The 24,199-nt window shown below is 44.5% G+C and overlaps 3 protein-coding genes across 5 annotated transcripts in view; 2 read left to right on the plus strand and 1 right to left on the minus strand.

Moving 5' to 3' along the window:
- Positions 1 to 17,341, plus strand: part of LOC100115634 (frizzled-4) — a 45,168-nt gene extending 27,827 nt beyond the window's left edge. For 2 of the 3 annotated variants that reach the window (XM_008210440.3, XM_001600250.6), the window contains exons 2-6: positions 13,316 to 13,535; positions 13,608 to 13,942; positions 14,227 to 14,511; positions 14,756 to 14,960; positions 15,507 to 17,341. In XM_008210440.3, the coding sequence (XP_008208662.1) occupies positions 13,316 to 13,535; positions 13,608 to 13,942; positions 14,227 to 14,511; positions 14,756 to 14,960; positions 15,507 to 16,123 (1,662 nt within the window). In that variant the 3' untranslated portion in view covers positions 16,124 to 17,341. The remainder of the gene's footprint in view (positions 1 to 13,315; positions 13,536 to 13,607; positions 13,943 to 14,226; positions 14,512 to 14,755; positions 14,961 to 15,506) is intronic. The other variant, XM_008210439.4, reaches the window with a different exon arrangement.
- A 418-nt stretch (positions 17,342 to 17,759) lies between these two features.
- LOC100115590 (ribokinase) lies at positions 17,760 to 19,991 on the plus strand. Its single transcript, XM_001600223.6, has 6 exons — positions 17,760 to 18,352; positions 18,434 to 18,566; positions 18,644 to 18,770; positions 18,853 to 19,106; positions 19,184 to 19,372; positions 19,448 to 19,991. Exons 1-6 carry the CDS (start codon positions 18,303 to 18,305, stop codon positions 19,622 to 19,624), a joined length of 930 nt encoding a protein of 309 aa, XP_001600273.1. The 5' UTR covers positions 17,760 to 18,302; the 3' UTR covers positions 19,625 to 19,991.
- Positions 19,840 to 23,796, minus strand: LOC100115548 (ribonucleases P/MRP protein subunit POP1). Its single transcript, XM_016988067.3, has 2 exons — positions 22,608 to 23,796; positions 19,840 to 22,517 (listed from the first exon to the last, which is right to left on the minus strand). The coding sequence occupies exons 1-2, from the start codon at positions 22,729 to 22,731 to the stop codon at positions 19,981 to 19,983; spliced, it is 2,661 nt and encodes an 886-aa protein (XP_016843556.1). The 5' UTR covers positions 22,732 to 23,796; the 3' UTR covers positions 19,840 to 19,980.
- Between the last annotated feature and the right edge of the window lie 403 nt (positions 23,797 to 24,199).

Here is a 24,199-nt window from a genome sequence, read left to right on the forward strand (position 1 = left end):
AGTTGCCCTTACAAATCGTCTTTTATCATAACAGCAGGATCTGCTTTCATAAGGATGTCTCTTCACCGTGAAAGTTTACTTCAATATCATCCAACTCCAACGTTGCTGTTATAACTTGTCAATAAATCGCTCTCCGCGAGCACAACATCATTATCCTTTCAACAATTCAGTGTAACACACACGTATAATCGTCCCGCAGATACAAAAACAGCAAAGCGTCTCATCAAACACTCGGAGCGCTGAAGCCCATCATCTTTACGCGATCGGCGAAGCGCGAGCAAACCTGCGCAAACGCTCGAACTCGACAAAAACTTCACGTCCACTCGACCTCCACAAGGATGAGGGCAGGGCAAGCACCGCTACCGCACAGCGGTAAGCATCAAACGCGCGTCCGCTTAATGCGATTTTCTTGTCGCGCGCGGGCGTTTAACCGCTCCTCCGCGCGCGCACGTGTGTCTATATATACACACGCGCACGTACGCAGAGAAACGTGTGCGCAGGGTCTCCTTAATGGAGGAAGGAGCGACCAGCAGCTCGAATTATCGTGCGAGAGGCGAGCTTGGGTAAGATAACAATGCTGCAGCTAGTCGCTACCCTCGTTTTTCTTACACACACACACACACACACACACACATAACGCACTGTGGGCCGCTCTCCTGCGAGTTTGCTAATCGGATAGTGCGTCCGCGCAGCGTAGACTTATATCATACGTATATACGGGAGAGCTTGTAGTCCGATAAGTACTGCGCATGCGTGTATCCGAAAAAGGAGCTGGAGGATATGCGCGCGCTCGTAAAAAAGCTGCGAGGTGGGCAAATCGGCCGGCTCTCTCGCAGCTCTGATTATCGCGATCTTTTTTATACGCGCTTCTTGGCAGAAGATTCGTTCTCTCTTCTTCTTTTTTTTTTGCTTCGAGAAATTAACTAGATTGCACACGTCGAGTAGTGTATAACCCACACAAGTGTATTTATATTTCATTAGAGATACGCCGCCGACTTGCAGTTATGCGCGCACGACTTACATCTCCGCGAAATGATTTCTTATCGTATAGAGCTATAGCTGCAGCGCCGAGAGCCTCATTACGGCCCCGAGCGTCGTAAACCATAATAACGCCTATAAAACTCGCTCTAGGCGCTCTCTCTCTCTCTCTCTCTCTCTCTCTCTCTCTCTCTCTCTCTCTCTCTCTCTCTCTTCAATAAAGCGCGAGAGTTGTATGCGAAGAAAATCGCGCACAATAAACCGGCACTAGAGAGCAGCGTGCGGAATGGTTGTACGCTGAAGAATTTTTCTCTCTCGCGTCGGAGGAAAAATACGAAGGAAAAAGTCTGCGCCGATCGATGCGGAAGAGGCGACCGAATATAACGATCGAATCCTTTCTCCGAGCGTAGAAATGTATAGGATAAGAGTACAGAGAGGCTAGAGAAAGAGAGAGAGAGAGAGAGAGAGAGAGAGAGAGAGAGAGAGAGAGAGAGAGAGAAGCCGAACGAGCCTGCCGCTATCTTCTGCGTGTGCAGTGTGTATATATATAGGAAATGCCGATAAAGTCGTATACAGTGGCCGTCGCAAATTATCCGCGCCTTTGAAAGTGCCGCGCGCGCACACCCATTTTTCCATCTCTATAATACGGGAGCGCTGGGATGCACATTTTCGAACGGATCCTTATTTTCCCCTTCTACGCGCAGCTTTTCTATTACGCGACTAATAGCGGCGCATATTGTGAGCGATTTTTATCGCCGCCGATAAGACCGAACGAATGTAATCTATCGTTGCACTGCATCGCGAGGGTATAATATAAATTTTCAATTAACGCGCGCCTGGAATTCTCGGGCATATAACGAAATCTTTGAAGGAAACCGCCGGCACGATGTCGCTCAAATGACCTACGTGTCCGTCGTTCGTTTTCTTTTTCCTTCGCATATCCGTCTGCATTTGCTCGCGCATTGTCCCTCGCGTGCGCGCATATAACACCGCATCCGCCCCGTGCGGTGAGCATTGACTCCCGGCGGACGTTTCTTGGAAGTCCGTCGGCATAAAAATTCGACAGAGTACTCCCCCGAGGACTTGACGTTATCTCGATTTCCTCTCTCTCTCTCTCTCTCTCTCTCTCTCTCTTTCTCTCCCTCTTCCTGCGAGCTTCTTGCGTCGTTACAAGACCCGATGCTCTCGCTTTATCTGGGCCGATTCTTTTGCTCGTGTTCTGCTTGCGATTGTATATGGGGGGAGATTCGGAGGGTAATTGAGATTTAATTGCGTAATTGTTACGAGTGTAATATGTACTATAATTGTTACTTTTCGTTTGTTCTAGGTAAGTCAGAGTCGAGGGTGGTATCCGACATCAACGCACACATACACACAATGACACGTAAGCTAACCCGAAAATAATCATACGGAACCGAGCGCCTCATCCGTGCGATACTTGGAAGCGACACTAAATTTCAATCAACTGCACAAGGATCCCACTCTACGTCGTTAAAACCGCTCGAAAATCGACGGCACATTCCGTATACGTTATAAAAAAAAAGAATAGAGCCAGTCGCATCGGGATCCCTTGGAAAAAAACTCGACGAATGCATGCAGCGCTCCATAAAAACCTCGATTCCGAAAAGGCTTACACACGCTGCAGCATACCGTATACCTAGCCTGCACCACCTGGGCGATCCTTTATTGACAGTTTTTCTTCCTCTCTCTCTCTCTCTCTCTCTCTCTCTCTCTCTCTCTCTCTCTCTCTCTCTCTCTCTCCCTCGCGTTTTGTCAGTGATGCTCCTCGCTTCGGTTTTTGCTCCTCTCCGGCGATATAAAAGAGAGCGACTTGCCCCTTTTCTCTCCCTCTATCCTCTTCCGAGAAACCGGGCCCGAAGAGAGAGAGAGAGAGAGAGAGAGAGAGAGAGAGAGAGAGAGAGAGAGAGAGAGAGAGAGGAAGGAGAAGATAATCGAGGGGGATTTCGCGCTTCTCGCTTTTATTTGCTTTTATCGAGCGGCCGCCGCTATTAGGGCTTATCGCGGATGAGAGAGCGAGGCCGAGCTTAATGGCAGCGGCAATTTGTAGAGTGCGCCCTGATAGCGACGGGATATAGGCTGGACCGATTTTTGTCTGCCGCTACGATAGGGGATGCGGCTCCGCTTTTTTGCTCGCGCCCGCGGCGGGTAATGAGCCATTTTCCATAATCGGTCCTATGCGCCGCTCGCGTTATAATTGTTGTATGCGTATGTACACAGCGATGTGAAATCCGAGGAGGACGGACTTTTCCCCGGAAAATGTAGAGGAAGGAAAATATACGCAGTGTTATGAGACCGAACCGCGAAATAAAGCCGTCGCGACTTACAAAAGCAAACTTTTCTCCCCAAAGCGCAAGCGCGAGGGGAAAGTATCGAATTTCCAAGAGCCAAACTCTCTGACTCTCTCGTTCACCAACGGCGGCGGATCCTGTCCCGTGTAAACACACACACACACACACACACACACACTCTCTCTCTCTCTCTCTCTCTCTCTCGTCATCCGCAAACTATATGTATACCTACGTCGCTGATGCGGTTTTATGGCTCTCCCTGTACGCGTCATATACCAAAGCTGGGAAAAGTCAATAGTCTTCTCCAAGCGGAGTATTTATCAGAACCGCTTGCGCGGGTTTTTGCGCGCGGAGGATTCGCTTTATACACACGCGAAAAAGAGAGAGCATCAGGATATGTTTTCTTTCTCTCGCTATACACGCGTGTCTTTGAGGATTGTCTCTCGTTCTCTTCTCTTCTGCCTTTGTGAGCGAAGCGCGGGCGCGGCTGTTTGAGGGCTGTAAAATCCTGCGCGCGCGGTTTACGATCGGAAACGGCCGCGCGCGATCGAGCGGGAATTCGTCGGGTTTACGGCACTTTGGACTTTGCGTGATTGCCGAGTTTCTCCAGCTGTAGCCTACAATAAATCTAATTAGCCTACATCGAAGCCGCGAATTCTCCTATATTGAGTCCTTTCCTATACGATTATACATCTCCGCTGCTATAAACGGCAATATTCGCTGCATATAAAGAGACCGCGAGGCGGAAGCGTATAACCCAATGTATCAGCCGCTTGTGCAAAAACGACGAGGCCGCGCGATATTCAGTACACAATAAATCGACATCGACTAGTTTCGCTCTCGCAGATCCGTAACGCACGAAATTCCACACTCGAAAAGCCGATCGCATTCACGCGCGCGATGCGCCGCCGACCCGCCGGTTCTCCGAGGCGCGAGTATAATATTACGTAGCCCCTCGGGTCAGTTCTCGTCCCGGTTTGTACGCGCCGGGCGGAGGCCCTTCATTAAAGCCCCATTGTTCTCGCGATGAAAATCCAACGCCGCGCCGCGCCTCTCTCTCTCTCTCTCTCTCTCTCTTTCCCCTGAGATCTTGTGCATAAGGCCGAAGAGAGAGAGAGAGAGAGAGAGAGAGAGAGGAGATGTTCTAAAAATATTTGGAAAATTCAGGCCGTCGCGCTTATTTCGGAGACACAGTAAAAAGCGCAACCGCGTGTCATCAATTATACGAGCTTTCCGTATGCATAAGCTCTAGGATTCGTCCGCGTTTATTTTCAGAGCGCAGGAGACGGGGAGTAGACACGGTCTTCATAAATTCCGAGAAGTCGGAGTACAAGCCCCGGCTTTTCGAGCTTTATCGTGTAGCTATGGGAAAAAAGTCGTCACCTGCCATCAGACTCGTGGATAACTCACAATTTTAGAAAAGCAGCGACGCGCCTCTCGATCATGCAGTAGTAGATCGGGTCTAAAATAAGTCCCTGCACACTTGCGAAGAGAGAGAGAGAGAGAGAGAGAGAGAGAGAGAGAGAGAGTGTGTGTGTGTATACGGCGGCGGCGATCGGTTGAATAGCCCCGCGACTTCGCTTCCTTCTCTCCCTCCTATATACACCATAGCCGCAACGCCGAGGAGAGAGGAGAAGCCGAGGTATATGTATGTATATACACGCGTGCGTACGAGAAAGAGAGAAGAGCCGTCTCGCTTTGTCGGCTCTGGCAGCTGAGCCGCTCTCTGCTGCCAGCTCCTTTCCCCGCTCGGTTTCGTCGCTCTGCTCCGCGTATAGTCTTCTTCTTTTTTCACGGCGTCTTCCTTATTCCACGAGCTTCTCTATTTAGGATTTGGGAGATCGTCGCTGGCTTCTCTCCTTATTTTTCCTTCCGGATCGTCTGCAGCCGCGGGTCAAGAACTCTCGTCGTGCTATTAACGCGCGGTATGGCGAGAGAAATTCAGCTCGGACACCACGCGAGATCGTCATCGCGAACACCGAAAATGAAAAGCTCTAATTGCACGAAAATGCCTCCTCTATCCGCCGAGCTGTCGGTTTTTGCCCTCTGCTCTCTTCTCTCGCCTTCGTCGGTTTATCTCGGCCGAGATCGAGTGTCTCTCAGGCGCCTGGCATATAGGAGCCCGCGAATTCGATGTAATTGCCTCCCGGTCGAAGCGTATCGGGTCGAGGACCTTGTGGTCGAGTGCGGGTATAGGGATTTGACTTTTTCTTTTCGCGTTTTCGTAAAAAAAAAAGGGATCGACTTCGACGCTAATCTGAATTTAGATTCGACCCGGGAGATTCATGCATATCGGCTAATAAACGAGCCCGCTCATCCGATTACGTTAATAAAGTTTCAGCGGATTAAATTAACGGTGTCGAAGAAATTGATTGTTATTATGCAAACTGCGCGCGTCATGAGCTCGATGCTTTTGAAGAGTCACGCTTCTGCATAACTTTAATTACTCAACGCTTCATCGCGAAGATGACAAACAAAGGGCAGAGTAAAAACTTGGGCTCTCGACTTGACGCGGTTTCGAGAAATCCGACACGGCGATTTTTCGATTCCGTGATCTTTGCCGCGCTGCGAGCGGCCTTTCTCTCTCTCTCTCTCTCCGTCGGTCGTTCGCTGATTTCGGGTTCCACGGCCTTCCTTTTTTGCCTGATGCGAACCGCGACGAGAGAGGATTTATGGCCGATGGTTGTACATGTGTTTTGGATTGTAGATTTCCGGTTTGATTGCGAGCTGGACGAAGCTTTTACGGTTAATGTAATCGGCAAAGAATTTCGGGATATGAATTCTAAATTAGAGTTTTTGTGCTTCTGCAGAGAGGCAAAACTATGGACAGCTTCACTTTTCGATTTTTTGGGAAATGCATCGCGTTATAAAGCTTTTCCTCTAAAAAGGTAAACCAAGCACATCGTCGAAGTGCACGAAATCAAAAAATCGCCGCGACAAATCGACTCTTCTGTTCGCGGACGGGCTTTTTCGGGAGAGGACGACGCTCGCCGCGGGTATGCCCATCACAAAGAGCGCGGACGTGAATGGAGGCGCTTTTGAAAGTCGCCGAGAGCGTGGATAAATGGTTCGTGTAGACCGTCATGGCAGAGAATAGAAAAATTACATCAGAGTCAACTCCAGTGCAGCACGTAACGACGACGTTGATTCCCAATTAATTAGCAAAGCATTTAAATTAATTGATAAATCAAAGCTTATTAAGCGGCCTGCTGACAGATGCTCATGTGTACTCGGGAGAACGACCCGACGACACGTTCTCTCCTGCAGAGCAGATGATCGGAGATAAAAATCTATATGCCTTATGGACTCGTTTTTAATGAGTTTTAGAAGCGGACCTGGATATTTATGAATCCCGAGCGTTTTTTCGGTATCAACGCGGGTCCACGACGTTAATAAACATAAACATCTCGGCTAATCGCCCGTAAAATCCATCTTCACCTAGATATTCCAAATATGTTTTATATAAAAAAGATCAGCGTCATCGTGTGTAGCGATCAGATTTGAACGAAATCGCCCTGGCAGTCCCTTTTGTGCCTCGATTTCGGCACCATCTCGGAGAAGATGGCGGATAACGCACATAAAGGGACGCGTATACCCTTGAGCGTTCTTTCTCTCTCTCTCTCTCTCTCTCTCTCTCTCTCTCTCTCTCTCTCGTGCTCTTCATTTTTTGTCTTTTAAACAGCGTGGAAGATTTATTCGCGCGCTTTCGTCGCTGATGTTTTGAGCCCCGAGCATTTTGCTCGAGTCATTCCTCTGTCCCTCATATGCTCTATTTACTCAGTTTGTTCGAATCTTCCGACAAATGAGTCTTGTATTTATATACTATTATACATGCTGCGAAGCGCATCAGCCCCTATGTACGCGTATATAGACTTGCAGCGAAATTAAACAATTTGTTAAACGTGTTTCAGGCTGATTGGCCGCGCTTCGTCGCAAGTAACTTTCATCAGAGTAATTTCGCGTAATTGCGACTTTCAATTAAATTCAATTCAAACGTTTATTGACAACGAGAGCCGATGATGTCTACTGCAAAGTGCATCGCAGCATGCGATGTTTTAATTGATAAATTGCCCCGGTCTGCTATCTTCGCCGATTACGAGTGAAAGTTGCGAGTGCGACTATTTATACTTTATTTCTGTCGATATAAAACAAATTCGAATGTGCCGTGCGGTTATATGCTTGAATTGAGCCACTGTTTCCAACATACGTTAATTTTCTCTGTAGCAGAAAGACAATACTATTGAACGAACGATTCACATGCATGATTATAATTTCACAGTCTAACGAACTCGATTAACATCGAAGTCATCTCTCTGTGCGTGTGTGTGTGTGATATTTTAATGCTTTTCGAGCCGTATAACCTTTCGTGGAACGCCGCATACCTCTCTCTCTCTCTCTCTCTCTCCCTCTCTCTCTCTCTCTCTCTCTCTCTCTCTCTCTCTCGCACACACACACACACATACACTAGCAGACTCCGGCATTAATAAACCTAGAGTCATTCAGTTCTCGCTCTCGTCGGATGAAGAAGCCATTCGGAGGCAAAAATGAGGCTCACACATGTGTCCGTGTCTATACTTACACGTATAGACGCAGCAGCGCATCAGCGACAGCAGTGGCGGCAGGATTCTCGGGAAAGTATATTATATACGAAAGTCTCTCTCTCTCTCTCTCTCTGGGACTGGCGCGGAGAGTCTGTAATTTCGAACCTTCCGGGAATAGACGGGACTCATAATTGACAGTAACGCCTACGTCCCTTCTTCGCGCAGCCCTTCGTCTCACCTGGTGCTCAGCACTGGAGTTGTGTGTGTGTGTGCCTATGTGTACGCGCGATGCGAACGGAGAGGAATATTCCGGTGTGGCGAAAGCCTAAAAAGCGATGTTTCTTGAGCGCCGGGCATGATGCTCTGTAATTGACGTGCTCTGCTGCTGCTGATGCTGATGCTTCTTGGGCCGGATGTGGTGGAACGTTAAGGACAGCAATTACGCTCGTGGACGAAGACGTAATAAAGGCTCGCGTACTTTCTTGCGTCAAGTCTGTGTGCGCAGTGCTCTTTTTCGTTGAATTTTCTGGATTGCTGTCGCCGCTGAATAGTTGGACGAACGACGTTTAGATTTGCCCTACACAGATCGAGTATTGATTATGAGATTGTTATGCAATGATAGATCGGTTCACGATTGATTTCTCTCCAGTGGGTATATTATATATGGAATTAATATTTCAAAACGCGCGCCATTTAAACTTCCGAATGTACCCGTTGTAAAATAAATAAAACAATCGACTCTCGCTCCACCGAGAAAAAACTCGCCTTCGGTCACAATTAAAAAGTCATCAGTACGGTACACCCCTATACAACTCCATCGCGAGAGAGAATCTCTCCCCGATACGCTGAAAGCCAGCTCTGATCTTCTCCTCGAAGCAGCGAGAGAAAAAGAAATCGCACAAAACGCATCCCGTGCGCTGCCCCGCGTAATAATCGACATCCTCATTAGTAATTTCCTTCGCCTGCAGGCTCTTCGCTGTGTCTGTGCGCGCGCGTATATATATCAGGTATAGGAGTAAGTGCTGCTCATTACGGGCTCGAAAAAGCGCGGCAAATTGAAAGGAGCGCGGAATCCGGGAGCGAGATTCATAGAATCTCCGCGATTTTTCCCTCGTAATGAGCCCCGCGTGACGGATACGTCGAGCAAAAAAGAAGCAGGTATATAGAGGTACCTATATAGTATATAGAGAAGAAGAGGAAGAAGAGAAGAAGGAGAAGCAGGAGGAGCAGGAGGAGGGGGAGAGCAGGACGTATAGGCGCCTCGACAGCTGCGTGCGCGTATGCGAAGCGCGAAGGATCATCGGACTTTCGGCTTTGTATTATTATAACTCGGAGCGTAACATCGAGTCGTTATTGTTATTACACGCGAAACGAGGAAAAAATTGATTTGTATGTGGTAATGATACCTTGTATTTCTCCCGAGTCTGCAGCAGTGTGTATAGTGAAACGAGGCCAGATCTCGGCGCGTTCTACAAACTGCGGAAGAAAAATGAAGCGCGAGATGAAGAGATGAAGGAAAGCAGTATACATGCCTTTCGGCTTCCCACGTCTCGCATCTTTCCCACGAGAGATGCGAATTTTCCAGTCGCTCGCTGTAATCGCGCGTAATGGCGCGAGAAACGCGCAGAATGCGTAATCGCGTTTACGGCCAAAGAAAGCGACTTCCGCGAATGCGACGGAGACCGCGATGCGGCTGATAAGCGAGCGCTTTTCGCTTTTTTCTCGCAAAGATGCATTATTCAAGGCTGCTGCGTATGCATCGCGGATAACAATTCTTTCCCATCTTCCACCTGATGCCAAAGTCGCACCGCAGCGTAACGAGCCTGGGGTGAAAAAAATTTCTCGAATCGAGAAGCCGCGGGACGACGATGATCGGGCGAAAAATGCGAGAAGATACAAAGAAATGGAAGAGGGAGAAAAAACGCGACGTCGGCGGTGCCGAAGAAATCAGCCTGTACGCGTTATAGAGCCAGTAGGGGATATAAGAGAGTGAAAGAAGCCGGGCATCACAAAAGCCGCCCGGTACGTATCAAAGCCCGCACGCAAAAAGGAGAGCGCGCTGCTGCTGAAACGGACCGAAGCAGCAGCAGCGGAGAAAAGGAAGCTAAAAAAGGAAGCGAGTGCAGAAGAGAAGAAGAAGAAGAAGAAGCAGCGCAAACGGTAGCAGTGTACGCAGAGGACGGCGAGAAGCGGAGCAGAGAGAGAGAGAGAGATGCAGAGAGAAAGATAGTTGGCAAGGGAAAAAGCAAGACAACGAGGAGAGGAGAAAGGAACAACGACAGTGCGCAGCAGCGGATAGCCGCATGGCAAGAAGAAGCCCACGGAAGACGGACGTCTCGTTGTCTCTGCGCGACTCCGCCGCGCGCGCGCTTGTCTGTCAGCTGCATTTAAAATGCACTCTTCCCCCCTCCCCCCTCTCGCTGCCCCTTCTCCAGCGCGTATTCTTCCTGTACCCCGTATATCTTCCTCTCGGGTTGCTCCTTTTTCCGGCGCGGCTGTGTACGCGGCGAACGATGAAAAAAACGCGAAATAACGAGAGACTGCGACCCAGTAAAGTGGAAACCGGTCGTCGTCGCCGACGATTTTGCCAGCGATGCAAGGACGCGACGTTTTCGGCTGAGATGCATCAGGGGGGCGCGGATAGGGAGACATCAGTCAACGCCGCCGCGCTGTCCGTCTCTTGTCTCTCCTATACTCCTTGGCTGCTCAGGTCCGAGACGTGTGCGATTGCGGATCATGGACGTTTTTGGATTTTGCTTTTTACAAAATTGATGCCATGATCGACGAGAGTAACGAGCGCGCGTGCGTTAATTAAAACTAATGACACGGTGCGGCTATGTGTGACGAACGAGCGTCTTAATTATCCCTGCTCGCAACGAGCATCTGCTCTGACCGATCAAGGGTTATTGTGCATTACGAGGATGACTCTACGCATCTGTGTACACGATAATGGATCAACGAACGCAATGCGGTCGAACTCGAGGAATTCCTCATCAGGAATCGCGTGTCTGGCAAGACAAACAGCCGTAACAGATGCCGCCAAAAAAGCGTATATCCGCCGCGACGCGAAGCCGCACATTGGAAATCACCGATACACGTCTCTCTCGATCGCTCGATATAATGCATACATACATGAAATTGAAACCGCAACGGCCTATACGCTTCATATACGACGCCCGTCCGACCAAGCCGCGACCGCATCGAGATTCGAAGGAACGAAGCGGAGATCCTCCTCCTCCTCCTCCTTCGCTTCGCTCTCGCATGTATAGTAGCTATATATAAATCGCTCGCGCGGTGTCTTTTAAAAGTCGTTACGCGCCGCGCGCGCCGTATTATTAAGCGGCTCTTAGCGTCGATCCTGAAGCGCGATGCTTCGTGTCGTAACGACCGGGGGAATACGTCCGAAGGGTATGCAGCATAAAGGATTTTCAGAGAACCGGGAAGTTGTTTTGTATTGAGACATTCCATTGCTATATACTATACTCGTGTATGAGAAATGGAAAAATGGAAAAATGGAAAAATGGAAATTTAATAAGCACGTCGCAAAGAATTGACCCCGAAAGAAAGGTGCCGAATACACAATATCCTCGAGATGCTGCACCCGAAAGAAAAAGAAGGCGGAATGCTTTCGCGAAAAGTGGATTTGAATGAAGGCGATTATTGTCGGCTGAGGAAGCTTCTCTCGAGAAAAGCGCGCGAATGCACAATAACTCAAAGGCGTGTCACGCACATAACTGTGAAGCTTTTGTCAGGAATTCGCTCGCGCTTTATTATTATATTTTTTTTTTCACAACTTCGAGAGAGCGAGTAATTAAAAAGCGATTCGGTATCGCGGCGGGAAAATTATTAAAAACTCATTCGCCCAGAGGGGGACAGCAACGACGACAATTGCGCGCGGAGAAATCGCAGCGTAATGCCGGGCAATTATTGCGCTCGCGCGCGAGTGTGTAATAATCCAAAGGCCGCGTGCGACGATAATAACAAGCGCAGCGCGAGTAATTCGTCTCTTATTCCGAAACGCGCGCTTTTATTTTTATATCGTCATTATCATTGCCCTGATCTCTGCTAATTTATGTATGCGTGCGCACAACACAGCTTTCCTCTCGCGCAAACACACACCGCGTATGTCTTTCTGGCCCAAAACACCTTCCGTCCAGTATAGGAGACAACACAGAGCGCGAGAGAAGGAGAAAAGGAGACATAAAGGTACACGCACGCATGCACGGGAGATACGAGCAAAATGAAAAAGAAGAAGAAGAAGAACTGCAGTAATATCCCGGAGGACGCACGCACGCTGCAGCCCGCGGCTCGCTCTCTCTCTCTCTCTCTCTCTCTCTCTCTCTCTCTCTCTCTCTCTCTCTCTCTCTCTCTCTCTCTCGGAGTTACGGCTCGCCACGTAATTTCATGGGAACTGTAATTTGGCAGAGAGAGAGAGAGAGAGAGAGAGAGAGAGAGAGAGAGAGAGAGAGAGAGAGAGGTAATGGGCGAATCTCGCGCGCACGGGGCTGCAGAGGCGGGAAGAATGGGCGGGATAATTACCCCTGATGCCCGCCGCTCGTTATATCTCAAGTCGCCGAGCTGCCTTCTTCTTCTCATTCTCCTCCTTAGCCTTCTTCGTCTTCGTCTTCTTTATTTTTTATCGTCTCTCTCTTGCGCGAGCGGCGGCCAAACTGTTTTCGATTCATTCTAGGATGATGGGCTGCTTCCTTTATTTTTTAGAGGCTTACGGTACTCTTATATATCGACTTATTCGATACATCGTCTTTTTCTTTTACTCGCTATATACGTTATAATACAATCAAAGAGGTTTCGGCCTTCTGAAATCAAATAATCATTTGCTGAAAACCTTTTTTTTCGTAAATAAGTGTAATTGAGCCTCCGAGAGTTACCTCGGCTTTTACGTAATGCGTTTTAATGTACCTTCAATATGGTTCTTACATCGAAAGGAACGGTAAACCGATAACTCAATTGATTATGAATATGGGCTTTTACGACGTCTTCATATACGACTCGTAACCGAGCTAACTGTTGACGTAGCTCCCTCCAATAAGTGATCGTTAAAACTTTTCGTTAAAACCAAATCGAACTACCAATTATGAAACCGTTTCGAGACAAGACCTCGAACTTCAATAATAAAGCACAGCAAACTTTTCCCGCTTTTCTCGACGTCGTGAGAAAGAAAAATATTTATGCAACACACGCGCACGCGCTGCTTTCTCCTGAGGAAAGCACGCCAACAATGATTACAGTCGCGTGTACAAATCACCGGTTTCAAATCCGCAAAAATCGGCAAACTCCTAGAAAACTTTCCCGCGATCCATCGTATATCTGCAGCTTATATTCCTACACACACAGACACGAAAAGAAAAAAAGATGAATCCAGCTGCAGCCTCAATTAGAGGCGGCGGGCGGCGGGCGGCGGGCGGCGGGCGGCGGCACATCGGAGCACGTTGACTAATGAAAGGGCGGTACATCCTTTGCTTGCAGCTGGCGAAGCTGATGCCGCTGGTCCACTACAACTGCTCGCGGCACCTGAGGTTCTTCCTCTGCTCGGTCTTCGCTCCAGTCTGCTCGGAGCACGTGGCCATGCAGATACCGGCCTGCAAGCCCCTCTGCCTCTCCGTAAGGCGCGACTGCGAGAACACGCTCAAGGACCTCACCCTGCCTTGGCCTCACATGCTGGACTGCGATCGCTTTCCCGACAGTGGTGAGCTTATATTCATGTTTTTTCCATTAACAAAAGAAAGCAGCAGCTCTCTAACGCTTCTGTAATGTGCAGGTAACACGCTGTGCGTTCAGCCGCCACCGGAAGAGAACCTCCCGGCACAGGACGTCACATCGCTCGCGTCGCCCTCCTCGTCCTCCTCGGAAGCCCAGCCAGATCAGGAACAGCAGCAGTCCAGTGTAGATAAGGAGGAGGACGAAGACGAAGAGGGGGAAGACAGCGACGCCGACAAGCAGAAGGCGCAGTGGCCTCTGGTGCACCCGATGCAACCGAGGCCACTGCCGCCCAGGGCTAATCTCCACCAGAAGTGCCCGGCGCACTTCGTCGAGACGCCCTATGTCGACGTTGTGAGTTTTTCACATTATCCCATACGCGCGTTCATGCTTGTGGTAATTATCATGGATTATTTATTACTTTACTCTAGATTAAGTTCGTAATATTTAGTGTGTGCGTGTCTGAACGACGTGTCTGGAAGAGACAACGATCGAGAGCGAGTCTGGCTAATTGAACCAGTTCTTGATTGCACGTTTATCGAGTATCCGGGAAGCATTGATAACGATACGAGTTAATTATCCTATCGCAGTCGAGTGATAACAAGCTACGCCGATGCTTCTCTATAGAAATATGGAAAAAAAAAATTCAACGTCGATTAACTCGAACCTTGATCTTGCAGACCTCCTGCGTGCCCCGTTGCGGCGAGGACGCCTACTACCGCGCGGAGGACAAGCGGTTCGCCGAGCGCTGGATGACCGGATGGGCTTGGCTTTGCTTCCTCTCGACGCTCTTCACGCTGCTCACCTTCTGGGTCGAGCCGTCGCGTTTCCGTTATCCCGAGCGGCCCATCGTCTTCCTGGCGCTATGTTACAACCTCCTCTCCGTGGCCTACATCATACGCGGCGCCGTCGGGCCCGAGAGTATCAGCTGTGCCAGTCAGGACGACGGACCCAGCTACGTTCCGGTAAGAAGGAGCTTCCGCTTCTTTTTTTTTTAATCTATCTTGATGGACGCTTCCGCGGCGATAGTGAGGATGTTGCCGAATCAGCTGCGATTACCGGCTCGCAAGTCGCTCTGCGACTTGAAATTCATGAGCGCCGCGGTATCTGATGAATTTCAATGCATATAAATTATTAATGTCTCAATTAGCTCTAGGCGCGGCTTGCTGCCAAGAAAAATAGTCATTTATCGAATATTTACATTCGCAGGTGAACGACGGTCTGCGAAGTGTGGCCTGCACGATCTGGTGGCTCTGCCGCTACTACCTCGGCCTGGCGAGTAGCCTCTGGTGGACGATCCTCTGCGGTTGCTGGCTGCTCTCGGCACGCAACGAGTGGAGCAGCGAAGCCCTGCACAACATCGCGGCTTATTTGCACGCCGCTGCCTGGGGTCTACCCGTCCTGCTCACCGGAGGTAAGTGCGACGGAGGAGTCTGCGGCTAGAGCTTTAAGCCTCTCCGTGGCCAGAGCTTTTCGGACCAACTGCATCATGTAGTGTACGCAGTAGAGCTTCTCGTCGAGGATGAGTGTTCGCTGTACATTCTCGGTTGGATTATTTCGGTGTTTTAAGCTGCTCTTTTTGCGTGGGCTTTGCTGAATTATGGAAGCTGTGCTGCGGTTTTCAGTACACTCGCGTAGTATAGCATTTTCAAGGATTATGGGGGGGTTGAGCTTGTTTGAGTAGATAAGCGCCGGCCGCAGTAAGGCTTTAAAATTCAATTTTCGTCGGTCTCTCTCTCTCTCTCTCTCTCTCTCTATTATTTTTATAATATACTATAATTCTATATGTACAACACAATGCACAACAATAACAAACAATTAAATCTAAATCTAAAAAATCTCTCTCTCTCTCTCTCTCTCTCTCTCTCTCTCTCTCTCTCTCTCTCTGAGGAACGTTGGCGTTAATTTTAAAACTCTATCATTATAAACCGATTACTGAATAATCTATGCTCGATTTCAGGAACGCTCATCTCCAGGAACATCTCGGCCGACGAACTCACAGGGCTCTGCCAGGTCTCTGACGAGTCGACCCTCTGGCTCGAGGTCTTCCCGAACGCGTCTCTCCTATTGCTGGGCTGCTTCCTGGCAGCCGTCGCCGGTTCGGCTCTCGTCCGAGTTCGAAGAGCTGTTCGCTTGGCCGGCCGCAGCGCAACGAAACTGGAACGCTTGATGACTCGTCTGGGAGTGTTCGCGATCCTGTACGCGCTGCCAGCCTTTGGCAGTCTTGCCTGTGCTTTGCGAGAGGCCCACGTCAGGCCCCGATGGAGGACCCTCGCTCTTCTCGCGGCACTCGACTGTCGCTCGTCTCAGAACTGCGTTCCTGGACCGAGCAGTTACAGAGCTGCTGCAGGACTCGAGGTCGCGTTGCTCAGGCTCTTCCTGTCACTGGTCATCGGTGTCACCAGCGGCATGTGGGTCTGGTCGGGGAAGACATGCAGAGCCTGGAGTAGAATTCTGGCGGCGCCCAGCAAACCAGCCAGACCTGCAGTTCTACAGCAGAGCGGAGTCACGCAGCAGCTGCATCCGGCTGGGCAACCGTTCGATGGTTATAAAGTAGACGCTGTCAATATCGCGTAATGCGCTTCTTTGTTTGTTGGATTTTTTTCGGTTTGAGTGAAGTGTGAGAGCTGTTCTCGTGTTTGGTTATTTATTATTTTGTACATTAGCGAGTGATGCGTTGAGCTTTGTTTTGCCGATGAGTGAATGCGCGCGAATTGAGATGTCGTGGAGGAACGATGCTTTTCGATGTTGAACGGTAACAAAGTTTCGCGTTACAATTATCAAGAGTAGTAGCGATGTAGTGAGTACATGTAAACGATTACTTGAGATATCGTAATGTGGACATGTAAAAGCTTCATTATTGTGCTGGATGCTTGTTATTGTTCACAACGTTAGAAAAGATCGTTAGGATGACTACCCCAGTGAAAATATTCTATTATTGATTCGTCATTGATCAATATTAAATAGCTTGTAAGACTAGGTTAAAGAGACAAACTAAACCAGTGAAACGTATTTAAATATTTGCATTATAGAATTTCGAGCTTAATCGCTGGTTTTATATGCGTGTATGTATTGAATAGCATTTGTAATCCTTACAGTTTTTATTCATCGCTTTTAAAAAACGGTGATCAAGTAGTAATTGGGTTTTTATCGACCAAATTGCATTTATATGAACATACAATTATCACAAAACTGCCCAATTTGTATTTATCAATAATAGCTTTGTTGCAGTCAATAAGAATGAAAAACTTTGCAATCAAACTTTCATAAAGCGAAGCTGTGGATAAGATTATTTATTGCAAGGATTCAATGAAATTATTTGAAAATAGTGGCATTCATAAATGTTGCATATATACATATACATATGTGCTTTTTAAAAATGTTAACGTATATCGTATGGTTATAGCGACAAGAAGCAAACTCCAAAAATGACAAATATTTAGTTGTTGAATTTTATAAATATAAGCTCATTAAAAAAAGTTATCATTTATATTTATATGTATATGAAAGACTATTTGTACCCCAAAAGAAGTTAAAATTTATATCTAAACTGTAACTACATTTTATTGTGTAAGAGTTATTTGTTTACAACAAATAAACAAAGACTGTATATATCTGCTGTAAATACTGTATGTAAAATCGACTTCGGACTCGAAATATGTTTTAAAATATGCAAAACCCCTTGAAAAGGAAATTTGCGTGAATATAAATAAAAGTATATAAGGCTTTGTACAGTTATAATAATCTCCTTGCGATTTGAATAAAGATTCTTTTTTACTCGTTATAAGAGCAATGCTTTTTGCCTTTAGTGTACTTTTTTCGACACCTTATATCCATCAGTGCAAAAAAAAACGTTTACAATAGAAGTTCCACGGAAAACTCAAATATATACGTTTAAAATTACAATCATGACTTTTTTGAAGTAGCTCACGCAATGTTTGCAAAAATGTGAGTAGTTCTTTGTCAATGCACATCTACTGTCTAATTTTCATATTTCTTGAAACATTTTAATTGTAGCACTTTGAGATAACTCCTATCCTCACGTCTCCACGTCAAAATATTAATTGTGTAAACGCCTGTAAGATAAATAAGTTATACCAAAATAAGGAATTTCAAACTATTCCCGCTCTTTCACTAATTCAACGGTTCGACCAATCCGTGGCCTTTAACGAACCCAGCTGATGTGTAGTCTGCTATTTTGTTCTGCTAGGTTAGACTTTTTCATTCGACGCTACTCGCGTATAATGCTCGTGTTATTAAGTCTTATCAGTGACGGTAATGCACTTAACGTTATCTTGTCATCAATACTATAATAAGCTCTATATAGTGTAGAACTTTCAAATTCGACAGGTGTTTTAACAGCTGTTCCATTTGATGCTCCCACTATCGCAAATCATACCAGACCTTGAAAAATCAACATATGCTTTTTTTCGCTATAGGACTAACTAATTTCTCGATTTGCGTTTTTGGTTCTTGAAAAATCAGATAAGTTTGTTTAGGTAGCGAGTTGGCATAAAACAAACATTGCTTTACTTATCAATACTCGAATATCTGCCTTTATAATAAAACAGTCAAAGTTCATCACCTTACCAGCTGAATTTGTGCTTTATGCAAAAAACGTGGAACTTATCAGTACTGATAGGGTGTAATCTCTAAGTATATAAAGAATATAAGCAGCAAAAACTGACTCAGAAAGAACTGTTTCACAATCGACTCTAATTCATTAAGAAGTCCTTTTCTTCACTCGAAAGTCAAGATGTCTAATACAATTGCTGTGGTTGGATCTTGCATGATTGACTTCATCACGTGAGTTTGCATATTTAAAAGACATTATTCCTGAATTATTTTCATTGAGAGTTAGAGAAAATTTTACACATTTATTTACAGATATTCATCTCGTTTGCCAAAAATTGGAGAAACTTTAATTGGAAACAAGTATGAGCAAGGGTTTGGTGGAAAAGGAGCAAATCAATGTGTGACTGCAGCTAGACTGGGAGCATCCACAGTATTTGTTACTTCAGTAAGAAAAAATGAACTTTTTTTTATTATTTCACACTTTGATAATTTGTTTTATTTATGTACAACGTTATTTCATAGTTGGGATCAGATTCACTTGGAAAAGAATATTTAGAGAAACTAAAAACAGAGAATGTTGATGTTACTCATGTAAAATTACAAAATAATATTCATTCTGGTATTGCTCAAATCATAGTTACAGAAACAGGTAATTCAAACAAATCATAATCTTCAATTTCGTTTGATTTTATAAACTTTTCTGATTGGGAATTTAATTTTTTTTTGTACAGGAGAAAATGTGATAGTGATTGTCCCGGGAGCCAATGCACTCTTATCTCCAAAAGACGTAGTGGAGGCCAAGGAGAAAATTCAAGCTGCATCTGTACTCGTTTGTCAGTTTGAAGCATCATTAGAAGCTACATTAGAAGCATTAAAACTATACAAAGGACATGGTATATCAATTGTTAATGGTGCACCAGCTGTGAAAAGTGTCCATCCAGATATTTTAAAATTAGCTGACATATTTTGTGTCAACGAAACAGAAGTCAGTTGTGCAATTATTTGAAATCTTTTTATGTCAGTTAAAGAAGTTAAATGCAATAAATTAATGATAAATTACAGGCAGAACTTATAACTGGAATAGATCACTTGATGTTGAAGAATGCTCAAGATGCTGTGGACAAATTGTTCTCCCTAGGCTGCAATACAGTTATTATTACATTTGGAGCCCAAGGAGCCATTCATGCATCTCAGAGCCAGAAGAAATTTGTACATACACCAGCGGAGGTTGTAAAGGCTGTTGATACTACTGTGAGTATCAGGTTTCAATTCCAAGCTCAATTATTTTTTGCAAGTTGTATTTTTAATTGACAATCTTTTTTGCAGGGAGCTGGAGATGCTTTCATAGGAGCACTTGCTTACTTCTTAGCATACCACAAAGATCTTCCATTAGAAGAGTCCATAAAAAGGGCAAATAAAATAGCCGCACAGAGTGTTTTGAAATCAGGAACACAAACCAGTTTGCCGTACAGGAAGGATATTCCAGCTACACTTTTTGAATGATTTTGAGAAGATTAGAGAGGTGCAATTGTTAAGTACCAAAGAATCAAGATCTATTTTTGTAAAATGTTGATAGAGTACAAATTTTAAAGAAGTTTTCTTATTTAAGATGACTTAATTTTATGCAAATATTTTTATTTGCTTAAGTGTGCTTTTTTGGTACTTACTAGTGGAAAAAGTTATGCAATAACTCCATTATTTTTTGAATATTTCAAAAATTTTTTTTGATAAATAACGATATTTATTTACAAAAGTTTTACATATAAAATATTTGAAATCTCAACTTTTGAATGTGCCTTATTTACAATGGTTCTTACTGAATGTACTTTTTTATATCTTTGAAAAATCTTTGATACATTTTAATACAATATCTCTATTTTGCATATTCTATACTTTCGAGTTGTAGGGTTTCTAGTAAGGACCATATTCGTTTTTTCTTTTATCAAGTTAATAGCTGGTAACAAAACTATATATCCCAAACCAACTCCCTTAGCTTCAGAAAGGGAAAATCCACCTTGAGTGACATATCCAATCACTTCTCTATCACAGGAATGCCTTACACCAGTACATTTGGGTAAGTACAGGCTTGACATCATTTGGGCTTGATTATCAATAAGAGTTTTGTTACTGTCACCAAGTTTCTTTTTTACCAGGTCTCTCAATTTATTAAAGTGTTTAACTTCTTCAGTATTTTCGATAGGCATATTACAGCCTTCATTTTCTATTTTCTTTTTGGCGCGAACTCTTTGTTTTCTTAATCTCTTCAATGAAGCAATGTGTTCTTTTCTCAAAGTTTTACGTTTTTCTTCATTGGGATCAACTTTGAAAGATTCCACAGGGCCGCACCACTTTTTATCCTCTTTATATTTTGCCAAGTCTTCTTCTGTAGGTAGGCAAATTATGGAAAAGTCTTTTGATAAACCTTTGCTGCCAGCTGTGACTCTTACAGGTACGAGACAGTTCTTATTTTCAATAAAATTTTCTACATCCTGTGATGATCTGTCTTCCTGTCCTTCTTTCTTTGCAATTTTTCTTTTCCTCTCTAAATCTTGACATAGTTTTGTGCCAAGTATTGAAAGAATTTTGTAATCTCTCAAAACGTAAAAAGTATCTACACCAGTCCATTCTTTCACAAGCATGTTCCATTCACAAAAGAAAGGACTGCTGATTCCAAATTTAATGTAATTGGTGCGTTTGTTTGGAGGTAATTTGAAATATTTTTGGGTCAGTCTTAATTTTTCCTCCTCAGCTTCAACTCTATAAGCTTTTGTATCTGGATGATTTATGGTTGGAACATTGAGATTTGAACTTTCATAAGCTATTGACTTGGATTCTCTTAATCCTCCAGGTCTAGCACACCGCATAATAAGAGCCAACCAGAATGGTACAGCCCAACCAGTTGGGAAAACAATGTCAATTCCAGATCCAAAATCAAGGCTATTGTGAGAATCACCAGGTTTCTGAATCAAAAGTATTGGTATTTTGTGCATGATATCTTCATTGAAAAATTGATCATTCTCAACACCAGGGACTAGATTTTGGCTTCTTAGTTTATGAATAGCTGTCGCTGATATACAGTTTCTGGTGACATAGTTTCGAACATTCAGATCCCACAGGGGACTCTTATTAGATGAAGTTGGAGGCATTGGAATTCCTCCTCCTACTTCTGAGCTTTGAACAGACTTTGTTCTTTTGTGAGGTAAGAAAAATCTTGGATCTAAAACTGTTAATGCAAGTACCATGTTTGGCGGTAATTGACTTGCGTAATTTAAACTTCTAAAATTATTGTAAACATCTCTCTGAATTTTAAATACTTCCATATTATCTTGTGATTCATAATAGGTATGAAACCAGGTATCAATTGAGTGATCAGATTTATCATTGGTATCCACATCCATTTGCCATTCATCCTTTTTCTCTTCAGAATCTTGTTTTTCAACAATTTCTTCATCATCTATAATTATTGCATCAATTCCTAAAGTGTTGTTTCTTGAATTGATATTCGGTAACTTGAATGCATCTGTCAATATACTAAGAGCCAAAGGGCCACACAGCCGAAATCTGTTCAAACAATTCCTTAGTATTGTTAACTTGCATCCTTCTGGATTACTGTAAGTTGGAATTTTAGTTGTCATAAAGATTTTCAAAGCTGGAGCAACTATTTCTTTTTCTTCGTTTTTCATTTTCTCTTGACTTGCTTCACTCTCGATATCAATGTGACCTTTACTTTCGTGTAATTCAAAATTAAAGTTAGAGGTGATTTCATCCAGTACCTCACTGTAAAATGCAGGGTGTACCCAAATCCAAATGGCTTTAGTATCAGGATTGTTAGGTTTCCACAAAAAATGCACATATCCGATAGGATCCGATGGATATCCATTTTTCTTATAGAACATTACAGTACCTTCTCTCTCCCCACTAATGTAAGCTTTGGCAGCAAATGTCACTTCATTTGGGTTGCAGTGCATCTTCAGTTTTTCTTTGAGCATGTCTACAGGACCTTCAATTTCTAAACATGTGTAATAAGAGATATCCTGAATCAAGCAATGATTTGTAACAGCTCTGTAACTTGCCCTGAAGCACCTATCGTTTGAGTGGTCTGCCAATTTGAATCCCCATTTCTCAATCATCTTAAAACGCTTGGCATGCCAGATGTGAGTTTCAAGCCAAAACTTGTTTCTCTGTCTTCTGTTGTATTCCAAAAGTAAATTCTTAGGTCTTCTGCGATACTTTCTGGATGGTCTTTTGGTTTTGGGTGGCAGGCCAGACTTGATCATCTGACTCAAGTGTCCATTTCTCAACTTTCTTGGCATACGCTTGGCATTGTGGGACATCACTCTGCGACGCATGTGTACAGGGAGCTTTTGAAATATCAGCTTTGTCTGCGAGGGATGATCTAAAAAAATATGACGATTAGAACTTGACTGGTCTACTCTCAAATAAAATGTAGAGACAGTGATTTAGTATAAGTTAAAAAAAAACATACCTAATTTATAGTTCATAGCGGCTATTTCACTGGCTCTAGCCGTAGCAAGTTTGATAACGTGAGCATCTCTGGGCAATTTTTCCGAGCCACCCAAGAACTCGTCAAACTGCTGTTTCTCCGACATCTTGACGAAACCTTATTTAATCTTAAATAATTCGCAATGTTATGAAAAAAGTATTAGAGAACAGAGATTGGAATACCCCCCGTGTGTTTACACGATCCGGCATTCGTGCATGACTGCAGTAAAGTGGTAAAGCATCCACGTGGTTTTCGGAGCGACGCGAGCGCCGCATATAAGTAAAAGTATAGTAAGAACTTTTATACCGACCACCGGTTCGGCTCCTTTTTTAACGATGTATATGGTTAAAGATTTTTAATTTGCACATGATATACCTACGGAGAAAAGGTGATAATTATTATATTGCAAAATATGGATTTTTAATTTAACGAGTATCACAAGTGGTACAGCTCTTTTTAGATTTGTTTAATTTTACAAAAATTGAGTATTAGTAAGATAAGTGTAATTTGAAATGGTTGGAAAAGCAGGTAATACAAATTAATGCCTTTGTTTAACAGTAGACGTGACTTCCTTACATATTTAATATTTACTACTATATTCGCGCGTTTTACACGGCATGAATGATGATACATCCGGACGATAAAGGCAACTTGAAGAAGTCCATTTATGAATGGAGCTGATCGTGTAAGCTCGATTGCGAGCATTCCGCGGGTTAGTTGACCCTCGTATAAGTTTACGTTCAAGAAGAAGATTTATTGCTTTATGTTATAAACATAATAGCTGCCATTCTTGGCGCGCGTTGGTACACGTTGGTATAATCATAATATAGCTTGTAAATAATCGAGCACAATTTGGTATGATTTAAGCTAGACGAAAATTCGGGGAAAAATAATCCGCAAGAGCTTGGATGATATACCTATTTCTATAAATAGCGAAAAAATTGCTGGACATGCTCAGCTCTCTCGGACACATATAATAGCGGTAAGACTGATGAATCGATTTTTCATTTGTACGTGTGAGAGCTGTGCGTAATAACATCGCGAGTTATCACAGCCGAAAATTGAAAAGCCTTGTCATTGTCCTTGCGTGGGGTAATAAACCGGGGGTTTCTAAGGCCTTGTAATCTCGTGTAGGGTTGCCCGGCAACCTGTGATTTCTTTCGCTTTTTTCCTACATAACACGTTTACTTATCCCTTTTTACTCTAGCTCTTATACCTCGAATATACTACGCAATTAATTAAGACAATTATTAATTACGTCTTAATATTGTTGTTAAAAAATTTCATCGATTCGATCGTTATTTCGGAAGCACCGTCAACAAGTTTTTGCAGCTTTACAAGATTGCAAGAGAGGAATCGAAACGAAAACTCGCAGGAGTTGGAAAGTAAAAATTCCAAGTCTCACGACGTCGCTTTGAAACTTTTAAAGAGGATTCAATCTACTTGCAAACTGTAGCAATTTGTTTCAATGCTTCGCGCGCTAATAAATCCGCGAAGCGATGTGGGAAGAGAGCGAGCCATTAATTTTTACTGTTCCGACTGAAACTTTATCTGCGTCATTTATGGATTGAATA

The sequence above is a fragment of the Nasonia vitripennis genome, chromosome 4 (assembly GCF_009193385.2).
Source record: "Nasonia vitripennis strain AsymCx chromosome 4, Nvit_psr_1.1, whole genome shotgun sequence".
NCBI lineage: Eukaryota > Metazoa > Arthropoda > Insecta > Hymenoptera > Pteromalidae > Nasonia > Nasonia vitripennis.